The 15,859-nt window shown below is 38.9% G+C and overlaps 1 protein-coding gene across 1 annotated transcript in view; it reads left to right on the top strand.

The window, feature by feature from the left end:
* Window positions 1-1,501: 1,501 nt before the first annotated feature.
* trarg1a (trafficking regulator of GLUT4 (SLC2A4) 1a) overlaps window positions 1,502-15,859 on the top strand; it is a 14,813-nt gene continuing 455 nt past the window's right edge. Inside the window, exons 1-3 of the mRNA XM_006802047.3 lie at window positions 1,502-2,523; window positions 13,555-13,681; window positions 14,352-15,859. The exon at window positions 14,352-15,859 is cut by the window's right edge and continues 455 nt beyond it. Of these exons, the coding sequence (XP_006802110.1) occupies window positions 2,119-2,523; window positions 13,555-13,681; window positions 14,352-14,362 (543 nt within the window). The 5' untranslated portion in view covers window positions 1,502-2,118 and the 3' untranslated portion in view covers window positions 14,363-15,859. The remainder of the gene's footprint in view (window positions 2,524-13,554; window positions 13,682-14,351) is intronic.

Raw genomic sequence — 15,859 nt, forward strand, 5'->3', positions numbered from 1 at the left:
GGAGGAGGAGGAGTGGAAGGAGGAAGAAGGGAGGGGGCTCGACAGCCCTGCTTCGCCCGCTTTCAACAGTGCAATGCGCCAAGTTAGCCACAGAGAGCTAGTTACACGGCGGAAGTACAGCGATCATGTAGGCAAAATAAAACGCTGCGAATGTCACATTATAGGAGAAGTACATGAAAGCATGATTTCTGAGATTTTCTGTCATTTTGTTTTGGATTGGACTCTGTTTTAATGTCAACTTTGTATTTATTTTACTTTATTTTAGAGCGTAGGCTGCTTCGTACTGTGTAGCTAACCTATCCAAAAAAGTTGTTGTCTCTTATTTTTTATACTTATATTGCAGTAACTTGGTAAAAGCATGTGTTCACGGAGTTTCATTCACTATACGCTATTTGGAGTTTGGGGTCGTGCCAAAGGACATTAGTATGGCCCATTATAATTTATCATGAGCTACACGGATCTGTGCAAAAGACTTTAGCCAGACTTTTTTGAAATGGTCTTGCTTGTTTGTTAAGTCACTTAATGGTGAGTCATTCGAACTCAACCGATGAATCAGTGTTGACACTTACCAGACAACTTATCAAAGAACCCATTTTAAATATTATCTTTATATTGTGTTACTAGCAAATGCTCACAAAAACACACAAACTGTTAAGAAGTAGGAAAACATCCAGCAAACATCCAACTCAGGACCTGAGAGATGCATCTGGCCCTTCAGGGCCTCTCTTTAATGAGAGAGGTACAACAGTGAACGTGAACAGCCATTTAAAACACGGTGGAGGCTGTGTGATGGTTTGGGGCCTGGATTTTGACCAGTGGTATTGGTGATCTTGTCAGAATTTGTATTCTCAGACTTTTGATTCAACATGCAATACTATCTGAGCGTGTGATTGATGACAGCTTTATTTCTCAGCATGGCAGTGATCACAAACACACTACCAAAGCATTCAAAGCATACCTGGACCTAATAACACACGCACACTATCAATCATGAATTTTTGCCTCCACCCAGAAAAGAACAAAAGCCATCCAGGATTCAAAGGAGACTACTTAAAGATATTATAAGAAAGCTTTCCAGAAAGAGTTCAGGCTGTGTTGAAGGATGAAGGTGATCATGCCAAATATTGACTTTCATTCCCATTAGGTTGTGTAAACTATATTTTTTCCATATCTACTGTTCTTTCATTTATGTTTGCAGGTTTCAGTAAATTGCTGCACCTGTTTTCTATTTTTCCACAGATATGTGGGCTAATGAAAGTCTTAGGGGTGGCTCAAGACTTTTGCACAGTACTGTGTGTGCAAAAAACAAAAGACAAAAAAAGTTTTTTGTCTGTTACTGACGTAGTAAAAAAAAAACTATATGATGCCAGTACAACCAGTTAGGATGAACTCGTTTATTTTCCCTTACTGGCTTTTTGTTGAGAACGCTCGAGTTTTATTTTGTGCATCGTCGCCGGAAGTGCCCTGTTTAAATGCGTTGACATGACACTGGTCCCAAGTAGAGTGCAGTGGCTGTGTTCCTGGAGACAGAGGAGGAGAAAGTGTCTGATTTTGGAGGGGTCTGCTTCGAAAATCACGTCTCACCTTGATCTTTCTTTTTTATGAAAGGAGAAGGAAACCCTTGAAGCTACTTCTGCAAGAACAGACAAACACAGGTTCAAGTGGTGGGACTGGATCTAGATTTGCATGGGTGACAGAAGCTCCTCTCACTGATCTGGATGTGTCAAAGAGGAGGGACGGTTTGTGCTGTGAGCTCCTTTTGAAATGACTCAAGTGTCGGGTGTGAACACAAGACAAGTGATCGAAGGAGGAAAATGATGTTTACAGGAGTCAGGCTCCTTTCATCTGATTTTATTCGTTGCTCTTAGGAAGTTTTTCCATCAAATCTCTCCGCCTTTCAGATAATCTAATTTGAAGCCATCCACCGCACCTCGGCGTGTCAGCTTCTTCATTATCAAAGTTGATCTCAGCTTTAGAGATTTGTTGTAAAAAATAAAATTTGACTGGTCAAAGTGCCGTCATTCACTGTTTTGTAATCAATCGTAAGACATTTTAACAGATATTTATTTTCAAAAATTTATAAATATATAAATATATCTTTCTAACTGAGAGGTGAACATGGCGATCAACACGGATGCCAACTTCCAGAAATCCAGTTTGGGTGAGGGCGGAGGAGGCGCTCCGCCGCCAGACTTCCAGGAAACTGAGAAACTACTTGCAGTGACCACTGAGCCTGGAGGGAACCAGATGAACATGTCCACTTCCTTCACGGTCAACGTGGGCAGCGACAAGGGTCTGGAAGCCGAGGAGAACGGCCACAGCGTCTCCGTGAGATCGGGCTCCACCGGGCAGCTGGCCGCCTCCGCCCCTCTCTCCCCTTCCAAGGCGAGTCTGAGCCGCTCCTCCACCGGCAACGCAGTCCAGGAGACCCCGAAGCCCCGGGATTACCTCATCCTGGTCATCATCTCCTGCATTTGCCCCGTTTGGCCCATCAGCATCGTGGCACTGGTGTACTCCATCATGGTGAGCATCTTGTTGCCTCATCAACAGTGTTAAAACCCCTAAATATGTTATTGCTGGTGCCCATGACGGGACAGTGCTATTAGGCTAAGTAAATTAAGATCTTGGAACAAAAGAGGACTGGGTGCTTGAGATTCCATCACTGCTTCTTGCAGTTAAGGTTCACTTTATATTTGAGAATGCCCTTTACCTTTACAGCCTTTTGATATAAAAAGGAAGCTTTTTTTTTTTTTTTTTTAAAGTATGGCTATTATCCCTAACTAAGAACCACATTTGCGTTTGGGTGAATGGTCATCCGAGTATTAATTTTAGACAGAAAGACCATTTAGCAGAGCTTGGATGACAATTTAAAAGAGTTTCTGACACTTTTACACTTAAAGGTTTTAAATTTTTGAAAATATATATATAAATAACAGAAGTGCAAATGTATGTGAAAAACTGACATATACACACAGATCACTCAGTGCCTCATTATCTTTCACTATTGCTGAGGCTTTAAATGATCTCACGCTGGCTGCTTCCACTCTGCTGCCAGATGGTCTGCTTCAGAGGGGCTGATACTTGATGTATCCCTTCACAGGAAATTTAAGGGTGCAGCTAAGACACTAAAGCTACTTCAGTCAGATATAGATATGGCATTACAGAATTGTAAATAAAATGTTGTGTTTTTGCAGATAGACCATGTGGTCTTTGTATGGGCCGCATTCCAAAACGCAGCACATGTAACTGATCTGTGATGCTGAGGATGCACTTTCCTGCTGTCTCCCTCTGCAGTGAGGTCTGGAGCGAAGATGGTGGAGCTGTTGTTTGAGGCTCTGCTTTTTAGTATAGTTTTTTACACAATACTATGTCTATATCTCTCAAAGATACATCAGTACCAGTGTGTGCTCCACATATGAGCTTATAAAAGTGCATAATGCATAATGCAAAGAAAGATGCTTGTGTTTATTTAAAAATGGCATCATTCACATAATTTGTCTGGCAATCAGCAGGAAGTCGACTGTTTACACTGGACTTCCTGCTGGACTGGGGTGGGGGGGTGGGGGGGGTGGGGGGCAAAGTGACCATTTCAAAAAGCTTGGTATCTTTAAATCACGTATGTAAATTTGCCTCCATGTGATATACACACACAACTTTTGAAATAAAGTAATACATAAACAGAACATAGTGTGAAGGTCAAAAATTTTATGTATGTATATATTCTTCTCTACCAATATGTTGAAACTGTATCAAATTCCTGCCTTAATTACAACAGCTATATTTACTATATTTTTCCTCTTTTCCACATTTACAATAAAACATCTAAAATAAGAAAAAAGGCTTGTAAACTACAAATCGTATGTATATAGGCTCTTCAAGCTCTGTAACAGCCACAATAGAGCTGAGCAAAGTGTGCTGTTAGCCATTATAATATCTAATGTGTTCTGCATTGTAAGTGTAGAGAAAGGCAAACTGCTGTTCCTGAGCAGCACAGACACAAACAGCCTATGACGGACCTTTGCAGTAAGTATCTGGAACCATTCTAGCAGAACTCTTTTAGCGCCATCAGTCGTAACTTCCCTGTGTCACGATTTTAACTCCTGGTGGCTGACGGCTCCTTAGTTTCAAGCCATTTGTGTTTTTCAGCGCACTTTACTTCTGACACTGTCCTGTAGCCAATTCTCAGATCTACAGAGAAACAAAGCAGAGGAAATGCAGTAAGCCATTAGTTCTGTAATATTACTCTTGCGGGGACTACACACCAAGGGGAATATCAGACGGTATCCACAAGACAGCCTGTACTTCCCTGAGCCATCATCACGAACCCACTGACATTCACAAGTCGGTTGCTGGCTAATGGCATCGAGAGAGAGGGTGTGTGTGTGTGTGTGTCTGTGTGTGTGTGTGTGTGTGTGAGAGAGAGAGAGAGAGAGAGAGAGAAAGTGTGGCAGAGGGAGGTTTTCACAGAGGGCAGAAGAAAGAAAAGCGAAGGAGGAAGAAACTGGAGCTGGCCACTAACTCAATAGAAGGCGAGAGAAGTCAATTTAGTTTCTCTGCAGAGGGCAGATTGCAGCAGTTAGCCAGCTCAGTAGCAGCGATCAACATCCTCTCTCTTTCCTGGGGGGTAAGGAAAGGGGATATGGGCCTCCCAAAGAAGATCAAAACATCATTCGCTACAAGGGCAGATGGGCGTGAGAGAGACAGCAAATAGCCATAAAGTAGTTCCTATCACTTGATTAGAAGAAGCTGAATCAGATAGCACAGTCAGATAAGTGCGAGTGAGTCAGAACAGGAAAAACAGAGGTGTACAATGCTCGCTTGTGAGCAGATGAATCAAAAGTAATGTGGTTGATACCACACGATACAGCTTTGGAGTGCCAGATTAGTGCTAAGTGCCAATATTCGCTACTCATCATCCACTGTGAAATGGATATTGCTGGAAAGTCAAATAAAAAAAAGAGCGGTTTTTAAAATGGTATCAATGGGTAGGTGTCAGAGGAAGCTGAACAGACTTTAGAAATCCATTCACAGAAAGACAGAAAGATCAAAAAAGACCATCTTAAGGGGTAGCCTGATATGAAATGCCACCGTTGGTGGTCAGTTGCATTATTGATGAGCCTTTAGCTTCCAGTGATCTGGATTCAGACTTCATTTCATGCCAAGAGGGTTTGTGCTTAACAGTCGTGCTATTATGTAACATTAACTGTGCTGTGTGCTGTGTATTCAATTAAAACCTGATGTAAACCATATAGCTTTTGTTTTATAAGTATAGTACGCAATCAACATTTGTAGCTAAGCAATGGCTCAAACATGGCTGTGTAATGTGATCAGAGTGATAAGCAGCAGTATCTGTGGCACTGTCCCGTAGCTCTAAGTGGCATTTAAGCCTGTTTCAGCTCATTGCTTTAGTTCTTCAGAAATACAGCTGTTTTTAGCAGCAGATTCAAGCAACAAAGCTTTGACAAATCCACAGTATTCCAGCCTGTTCGACACAAAACTGAGCTGCAACAGACCCAAATATTTACCACAAGAATCTTTCAAACCTCAAACAAAACTGGAAAGAAACGCAAATATAGGAGTGGATACAAAAATATCCAGGTGTTATGTTTTTAGATCACACACCTGTCTCCAGCTCCAGCTTTAAATACAATCAAAACTCGTGTAATTGCCTGTGTCTAACTGTAAATGCAGACTTCAGTAGATTCTGCTATTATGCAAAACATAAACTATATCACAGAATTTAAGTAAATACACATTTTTGTGTATGTAGACAGTGCAAACATTAAATAAGATGTATATCCATCTTTTAATCGCTTAAACAGGTAAAAATATCCATCTGTGTTGGTCCCATTTACCCTTGTAAAAGAGTCAGCATCTTTCCACACTGTAGATGGTGCATTGCTAACAGCAGGAACAGTTACATCCATCATCATCTCCCACTACTTTCAGCAGTAGGAACACATAAAAGCCAACTTCCAGCTGGCTGCCGCCAAAGATCTCTGACAGATGCTTGGTGGGAAGGGCTTGCGGCTGGCAAACGCGGAAGATACGCAGTCAATTATGGTTACTGGAGAGGTTGGGGTAATAGGTTTTTACAGTGCGCACTAGCCTATCCCAGTAATGGGAATGCCCAAACTGCAGGAGCATTACTGCATGTGCTGCAGATTTGCCTGTAAAATATGGTCTCACAATGCTGCACTGGCGGGATGGCTTTGTGTGTGTGTGTGTGTGTGTGTGTGTGTGTGTGTGTAGGTAAATGAGATCTTATTAGCAGTCAAGTGCTGCAGTCACCATCAGAGAGCATTTTACACTGTTCTTACCCAATGTGAGCTCATCAGAGTGTTACAGAGAAAAAAGAAAAGCCCGTCTGCTACAACTCATTTATCATTTTAAATCAATGAATGCTACAATGTGATCATCCAATGAATATTAAAACTGGATGCATAGAAAGTCATATTTTGAGTACAAGTATAGTACAGAGCACTTACCAGCGTAAGGGCCACTAGCTATATGAGTGGCTTTTTTGATAATATAGGAGCTTTTAAAATCTTCAAATCCCACTACTCGATGATTTAATATTAAAAATGAATGCATCTTCACTTGTTTTAATTATAATATTGTGACATTTTATTTACAATATTGTACAGAAATCCTGAGCCACCCCTCTTTTCTTTCTATTTTGCCTCCAAAGAACAAGACTTTCTCGTATGATAGTTCTCCAGCCTTCCAGAAGGTCCAGAAGTTTCTTTAGGTGTTTTTCCATTCATTTTCATTCCAGTGCTTCTACCTCACTATATTCAGAGGAATGTTTTTGTTAGGCCACTTAACACTGACCTATGACTCATTCAAACATAAAAAGACATGATAAGTTAGGGGATGACCCAGTGTTGTCTCTACGCAAAGAACTGTATCTTCAGGCACTTTGTTACTAGCAGCCTGCTACAACACACATAAATTGTATTTTGAAGTGGAGGACAAAAGAATAAGAATCTTCAGAAGATAAAAGTTATCTGAATGCCATGTCCTTAATAGGGGAAAAGATCCAGCCTGACAGGACCTGAGAGATGCATCTGGCCCTCCAGTTGATCTGAAGGCCCAGATGTTCACTGAAGACTCACGAGATGGTCTCAGTGGAAATGACTGTCTTCTTCTGGCAAGAAGGCATTGTTAATGAAGGGATACTGGGATAAAAGGCTGAGGTATGCCAAATTGTACAAAAACTGGACTGAAAAATCAATGGTAACAGTGGAGTGGAGTGGTGAATCCAAATGTGAAATCGGGATGTACAGAAGAGGTCAGGAGAGAGATACGACAGTGAGTGTCTACAGCCATCTGTAAAACATGGCGGAGGTTCTGTCATGGTTTGGAGCTGCCTATCAGCCAGTGATGTTGGAAATCTTGACAAAATTGATTACATTTAGTTTTATTTATATAAACGACAACAACTGTTGCCTCAAGGTGCTTAATTGATACAATTGTAAACACAGAAAAGTGCCATCAGATGTTGATACCTAATGCAATACCATCTGCAAATCATCTGATTGGTAATAGCTTCACTTTTCAGCATGACAACGGTCGCAAACACTTCCAGTGCAGTAAAATCATACCTGGACAGAAAAACACACATTGGAACTCTATCAGTCATGGACTGACCTTCCCCTACAGTCCCAACTGCAACACTCCTGAAGCAGTGTGGGATCATCTTGACAGACAATGGAATAAAAGGCAGCCAACACCCAAATATTTTCAATGGACCTTCATATTGTCCTTATATGTCGTATTTGCATGTGAGCTTACAAATGTTTCAGTAAAACATAACACCTATTCCACATTTTAGTAGCAAAATCTGGACAAATGCAACAGAAATCGCTTCAGCACATTAATTTGTGATTAACTACCTGCAAAAAAAAGTTATAATAATGGCATTTGCACCAGCTTAAGCTGTGCATTCCAATTGCTAAGTAACAGATGCTAAACCTACTTTTCATTGTGTGATTTGCATCATATTAGATAATGACAGCGGTGTAACTAGACAACTCTTTGCTTTAGAAATCTCACCTGTGGTGAAAGCGTTTCTTAGTGTTTGCCCTTTTTTAGAACAAATAGCCCATTTCTGTTTTGTTTCTGTAGTTGCATTGTATATCGATAAACTGTGTTTGGTTTAACAAACAGATTGCTAATAATAGCATACATTATCCCGATGATAGTGCACTGTGCTATGAACTAAATGATGAAACCTGACTCTGAGTTATTTAAATATGCCTGGCAGTGGTTCACTTATAAATGATCTGCCAATGGATAAAGGTTTATACTATGATGGTCTAGTCTTTTAAAGCATTAGCACTCTGTTAGTTTGTTTGAATTCACAAGCAAATATATAAACACAAGTAAGATCGTATGTAACCATCAGCTACAATGCATTTTATAGTTAGAATAGGTATTGTGCCATCATAGCTCTGGAAGGTTTGATCATTTGGTCGCATGGGTGGTTTGAAATTTTAATGGACATTTTCTGTAAAAAGTCTAAAAGCCTTGCTAGCCGCTTCCGAGAGACTGCGATGTTTTTTATCCCTCACCGGACCAATGTGATTTAACTTAACATACCAAAACAAAAAAAACCCGCAAAAGCCTTGTACAAATTCATTTGGGGATTAAAAATTTCTGTCACTACTAAATTATAAATGATTGTCATCTTTGAACTTAAAAAAAAAGTTAAGTACAGTTTAAAAATAAAAATTTAAGCAATGAAATGAATATAATCTAAAAGTTTTGAAAGATATAATGTATAAACCTGAAAATCGACAGATTTGCTCATAGAAGAAAACATCCTCCCACTGTACACTTCTGCGTTCCACCATGGCTGCTGTTGGTTCTCCATTATTAATGGCAAGTGAGAAAAGAAGCACTTACTGACTTACTACCACCCACACTTGTCTGCTGAACATTTGAACACATTAGAGAGAACGGGTGTGCGTGTGTGTGTACAAAGGTAGCACAATGAACACTACAATCAGGGTAGAATTTCCCATTCTGAAAACAAATATGACCCGTAGTCGTGCTGTGAATCAATACAGGCGTGATTCAGTGAAGCAAAGGGTGCCTCCCTTTCACTACACACAGATATTCACAAACACAAATGAAAACCTCTCGCAGGTCTCAAAGGTAACATCCAACAAGACTAGGTCCAAATGAGAGTGCTGACATTGCTTTGCTTTGTTTCTTTTTACTTTCTTATTATCATTATGCAAGTAAAATATCATCTTTTAAAATCACCTCCATTCACCATTGATGGTTTCTCTCCAAGCTGGCCAAATAGACTGTGTTTTCTGAAAGGGACTTCCATTGATTTAAGGTGCTGATGCTGCTTTTCTCTATGAGAAAAGATCAATACAGGCTCGAGCGGGACTTTGCACCACAGCTTCACATTGCAGTCCTCAGAGCAAGAAGATGGAGTGTGTCCCTGTGAGTGAGTGAGGAAGTGAGTGAGAGTAAAAAAGTAATGTTTCTGTTTTACTGTCATGAGCCTGGATTGTGGGATGAGACATTACATGTAGTAGATATTTACATTTGATCAAATTTAGTTAAATAGTTTTTGTGATTACGTTTCTTACCATGCAGTATATAGGAGTACATTACATTAGGTGACTGTTTTAAGGCAATTGCATTATATTGAAATATCTTTGTTTTAATTGCAGTGCAGCATCTGTCAAAAGTTGGGTTTGAGCCTTTTAGAATTAAAAATTGGGAGGCGTTTGTGAAGCTGCGATAAACTGTGCGAGCAAATCAGTCAGTAATTTAACCCCGTAACGACTAGTGTATTATATTTGATACATACAGTTTTTGAGACTTCAACATTTTCACTGTGATTTTTTTTTTCTAAAAAATACAAATATATTGGATAATACACTTTTAAGAAGTAATTCTTTGCCAGGTGTAGCTATCATATTTGCTCAACTTTGTTTGTTTTTTGCAAATTATTGCAAATTTAATATTTTTATAAATGTCAGGAGGTTCAATAAATTCTCCATTTATTGGCAATTATTTAACGATTCAAGTTTGAAGGGGTAAGAAGAATATTTGTCAATGTAAAATTCTGAAAAATGTACATTTTTCATCACATGGTCCCAAGGTCCTCCTTAAAAGCAGACATGAGCTTTTCTCAGAAAGATCTAAAAAAAACTACCATCAGTGCATTTTATCTTTGCATCTACAACTAAGAAAAACATATTTTCATAATTACCAGAGCTGTTTTGGCCTAATAATTTGTTAAGCGCTGTGTATTTAATTTATTTCTCTTTTTTTTCCTGCATCTTTAATAATCAAAAATATTCATATTCCACCCATGCCTAGTACCACTTCCTCATCTTCTTAATATTGAGTTCATTATGTACTGGGCAGGTGAAATCCTTTATCATGCAAGAATGTGAAGACATTCTGCTTTGAAAGTATGTCATGAGCTCGGTTGTTGTTATTATTTCCCAAATATCAGGCATTATTAAAAGAAGAGATGAATGCCATATTTAAAAGTAGTTTTCCACTCTACCCTAAGGTTGCACTGTCCCAAACCCACGTGCACTAGTGCACAGTAGTATCTTACTACCAGACAGCCTGGAGGCAGAGCATCTCACGGGAGTGAGAGGATGGAGTAACAAGTTAGTAATCAGGGGAAATACTCTGTAATTCAATCTGAATTTGAGGCAGTTTCCACCTAAGCCCCAAAACTATTTCTTCAGTATTCAGTGACTGAATGAAGCAAGAAAACAGAGACACCATAGCATGATTTCAAACTAAATTGTGAGGGTAATGTGAAATTAAGAAGAGTGTATTACTTCCTGAAATTCTCTTATGAAGCATGAAGTTCTCAATCACTGCTAAACTCAGGTGTAGGCAGGTTTCATTGCTGCAGCCACACATGGACTGAGTCATGATCCTTCTTCTACCTGGAAATCACCGCTTACTTTTAATTCTGATTAAAATGCTTTTAATTTCAGTCAGTGTTAATTATATTTATTTTATTAACACTTTCATACACACAATGCCGTTTATATTTAAAGCATTTGAACTTTCATATGTAAAATGGGGAAAAATCTTTTGAGGAATATGATAGTGTAGTTAAACTGTCAAACTGATGAATTTCTTTGTTTCGTTTTTGTTTTTTAACTTTTCATATTTTCATATCTGTAACTCCAACCTGTGTAGAGCTTATATGTATTTTAGTCTTCGAACAGTAGGGCAGCACTTTCTTTCTTCTAATACCAGATAAGTTTTGGTGAGAGGTCCAATTTCTGTTTTCACCTCTGCTTTGAAAAGACTCATCTTGAACACCTGCTGAAGTATTTAAACGCCATCTGCATTCAGGTTGATCAGCTTGATCAGATTGTTTAGTTGCTCTAGTGCTCAAGTGACATTTGTTAAGTTATAGAGCAAATACTTGGAGTGATATATGTAAACTATAGCCAAAACACACACACAATGAAATTTTGTTTTATGACTAAATAAATGAAAAACAGCAACATAAGATTTTTTATTTGATGTGTGCATGTACATGCTGCAATACTGTGAAGAGCAGTGTTCCTTTGTGTGGACTCCCTTTCACAAAATAAAAACATACACTGTTAAAAAAAACCCTGCCAATCCAATGAAAAGCCTGAGACATCAGTAACGGGAGATTTGATCTTTGGGGTGACTCACATAAAAGCAATGCAGAAGGCTGAGAATTCCCATCCATCACGCCTTTCACACATACGCATGAATCACTCTGTCTCCGTATCTGCAGTGTACAAGCAAAGCAATATACGTTCAGCATTAAAATGATATACAACCCCTTCATACTGCTGCACTCACCGACTCCATCCAATTGGCTCTGCAAGTCACATTCTTCCGTCAGTCCCAATCTGCCGGCATGAGATTTGACCGTTTACAGTTGAAACAAAGTACTCTCTGCATTTCACAAGTCAACATTACTGCGCTGCATGTTTATCAATTTCTTTTTAAAATAAGTATTGATTAACTATATGATAAATGTTTTAAAGTGTAACTCTTGGAGAGCTGCTTCAGTATTTTCCTCCTGCCAGGAACTTCATCATTTGTCCAGTAAAGCCACGATCCCTTCTCTGCACATGTCAAAACCATCACAGCTTTGCCTCTAACATTGTTTCCAAAGCACTGTGAGACGTCACTCTGACATAATCATTTCTAACCCTGTCCATCATGGTCTCTTTGTCAGTGCCACCATCTCCAAACCACATGTCACAGCAGGTCTCACTACCATCTTGTAAACTTTCCCTTTGACTTTTGATACTCTTTACATTTTCATCTTTCCACCTGCCACTCTCTCATTCACACACACGTATTCTGTTTGCTACTACTGACTTTCATTCCTTTTCTCTCCAGAGCATACCTCCACCTCTCCAGGCTCCACAGAGTCCACAGAGACCCCTGCCTGCTTTCCTTTGGCTTTTCCACCTCTCTTTTTTATATTATTAGCCTCCAGTACTCTGTGCACTTTATTCATCTTCCTGACTATCCCACTGTTTCTTCACTAACCTTTGAGTGTTTTCTTGCACTTCCTCTTTCCACCACCAAGTCTCTTTGTCCTGTGTCGTCTGCCCAGAAGATACCCCAAACACCAGTAACTTTTCCCCACCACCCAGAGCTTGTCTCAACTCACTTCTACTTGTTCTTGGTGTCCAAAGTCATTCTACAGACTACCATTTGATGCTGCCTAACTACATTGTCCCCATGAAAACCTTTGAGGGTTAGACTTTTCAAAGAGCCACAGGTTAGAGTGTGAATAATTATTGGTACACCTCAGCGCTTCAGTGTATATGCCGAAAGAAAAAACAGCTCTGGAGAACATGCGGGTGTTCTATGTCTTCAGTGTAAAATATGTACAAATCTGGACATTTTGTAAGTAATTTTTTCAAGACCTTTTCACATTTGTTTCACCCATAAATGGGAAAAGCATTGCACTTTAGTACATAAGCTCAGTGAGCAATGGTGTATATGTATCTTGAATTTCACACCTTACACTCAATGTGTGTGAAGACTTGTGTATGTTCATGAGTTAATAAAGGTTTTTTTTTAATCATCTATTTCTTTTTTTAAATGTTAAATCACATTACACAAGATCAGCAAAATCCATTGATGAGCCTGACTGATCCAGGATGATTAGTTCAGTAGTTTCAGGGTGTTCATAATTGATAATAATCAAACAATTTGGAGTGCTTCAGGTGCAGGTGCAGTAACTCAGGTTTGGGGCAGTCACGAAGTTTTCGTGCTGCTTGGTCTTATGGTTTTTCCTACACAAACAAAATAAAGTAAAAGAGGAAGAACTGGACTAATTACAAATAATACTTTACAGGGTTCCTGCTACATCACTGTTTGCATCTCTAGCTTTATCCAAGAACTCATAAATATGTAGATGAAAATCTCCACCCCAAGTGTATCCTTGGTTTGGCTGGTTCGACAGATCTTCCTAAAAATGTTCTGTTTGGTCTACTACCTAATATATTACATTTGTTTAATAGTCTTGCTGCTTTTGTGTGTCCCCAGTCCAGAAACAGTCTCCAGGCGGGGGATATAGACGGGGCCAGGAGGCTGGGTAAACTGGCTCGTCTGCTCAGTATCTCCTCCATTGTCTTGGGCGTGGTCATGATCACAGTCTACGTCTCAGTTTCAGGTACATTAATTGAATCAAGCAGGACAAATTTTTGAGGACAGTGATGTTATCATGATGGTGTCGAGTGTGCTGCACCGAGATTTCGATTGAGGTTTAAAGTGTAGCTGTAGGAGGAACTATCTATTCAGAAGGGCAGTCCAAGAAACATCTGCCAAAGCAGCTCAGTCTCTCGGCAGAGTGGTCCTGTTAACTCATTTTGTTTACTTTGTTCTTTTTAAACATACGTTAAGAAGTTTGTAGTGCAGTAAAAATGAGATAAGAGTAGCATGACAGATGTTTACATTGATTACATTATTGTCACTTTTTTGTCTTTTATATCAATCTTGAAGGAGAGGTCAGAGGTCAAACGTGAAAAATTTTAAATTCTTATAAGGTACTTTCTATATGTTGACAACACATCCCATAGTTTCTAGGTTATAAGGCTTTTTTGTCAATTTTCAACCAATAAATCGTTAAGTTGACCTTGAAGATAAGGCCCCTCTACACTCAAAGTTTTATCAAAATCAGAATCCAAAACTTTTCAAGCGATCTTGTTTACAGACAGAAAGAATGACATGCTTCAGATGTGTTTCCTGTTTTCAAGTTTGCCAACATCTGTGTGTGTGTTACATTTACTTTTGCTGCAATCATAAGTGTGTGACATACTTCTTCTCTTTCCCTTTTTTTACAGTTTCCAAATGAACTCGCGAGACATGATCTTTCAGCAAGTAAACAAATGAAAAACACCATTCAGAGATGCATGTATTAGAATCTGGTTAGCATTTGCTTGACAAAAATAATGAAAATCCTGATGTAAATCTGTCAGGTTAAAACAGAGGAGAAAGAAAATGCAGATTTGTTTGTGGTCAGAAGGAACCCCGTGTGTTTCCCAGTGTGGAACGTGGACTTCTCTCAATGAAGACAATAATCTGTGTATGAGGAGAGAGCAACTTTCTCTGTATGTGATGGAGCTTCTTTCGAAAAATGGATTTGGGGTTTGGTCTCCAAACTTTGGACAGCTGCATATAATCCTCATATATTCCTTATCAAATCTTTTGCATTCAAAGCATATACAGTTACAAATATATTTGAAATGTGGATAGAAAAAAATTACATATATACATTGTATATGTACATTTTATATAATGTTTGTATGCCAAGCGGTGCTGGGTTTGCTAAGGCTGTCATAGTGGCTGATTTCTCAGTACCTGGATGCTCAGTGGAAACTCAAAGGTTTGTGAAAGTGGGCAGGGGACATAATTGTTTTTATTTATTATAATTTTTCATTGAAAACAAAAAAAAACCAAGACCAAGTGCATGCCTGAATGTAGATCACCGAACCTCTGCCTTCATTTTGACTGTTATTTCCATGTTTCTTACCTTTTCCAGGAGTCTAGCAGGTTTGCACATGTGAGACTGTTTTGTGTACATCTAATTATTTACCACAAACATGACTTAGTCTCAGCTACACCTTCAGGTGTTGTTTCTCCTCACCATGTTCCCTTATAATTAATTTTACGTGTGTGCATGCACGCGTGCGTGTGCACGTGTGTTTGCTGCCTTTCTACACCATTGGCATTGTTATACAATGACTGTTAAATGTCACTGATTGTTTCACTGAATGTTTTTTCCAGCTTGTTGTATTGGTATAAAATGTATTTATATAGGAAAATATATATGCAATATGTACGCATGCTATGGGCCAAACAGGCTGACACAAACTTCTTCTTTTTTTAACAACGAGCGGGTCTATAAGTTTAACTTAGTAACAATGAAAAGCATTTAAACAAAAAACACAAGCATTCTGTAAAGTTCAAGCCTGACAAATTGTCTGTATTCATAATTTTATCAAAGAGATGCAGTTTATTGTTCTGCCTGTGGATACACATAACAAGTATGTTACAGTGACATGTACCAGGCTTGTGAGCAGAGATAAAATTCAGTAACACTATGTTGCATTATTCAGATCATTTGGATAGATTTTGGGGGCAATAATATTATTTGGATGGCTGGTTAATTTACATTTTGTATCATTTTCATTTTGATAAGTTACAGTGCTTGTTTTCACTTGCTCATACAGTTCAAACAAGTGAAACCTTACAGCTATATTATGCTGCTAAAGTGATACTACCAAGTCCTCAACATCATCAGTGAAAGGATGTACAACTGCTAACTGTCGAGTTAACAGACTTTCAAGTC

Source organism: Neolamprologus brichardi, chromosome 14 (genome assembly GCF_056152115.1).
Source record: "Neolamprologus brichardi isolate AB-2024 chromosome 14, ASM5615211v1, whole genome shotgun sequence".
NCBI lineage: Eukaryota > Metazoa > Chordata > Actinopteri > Cichliformes > Cichlidae > Neolamprologus > Neolamprologus brichardi.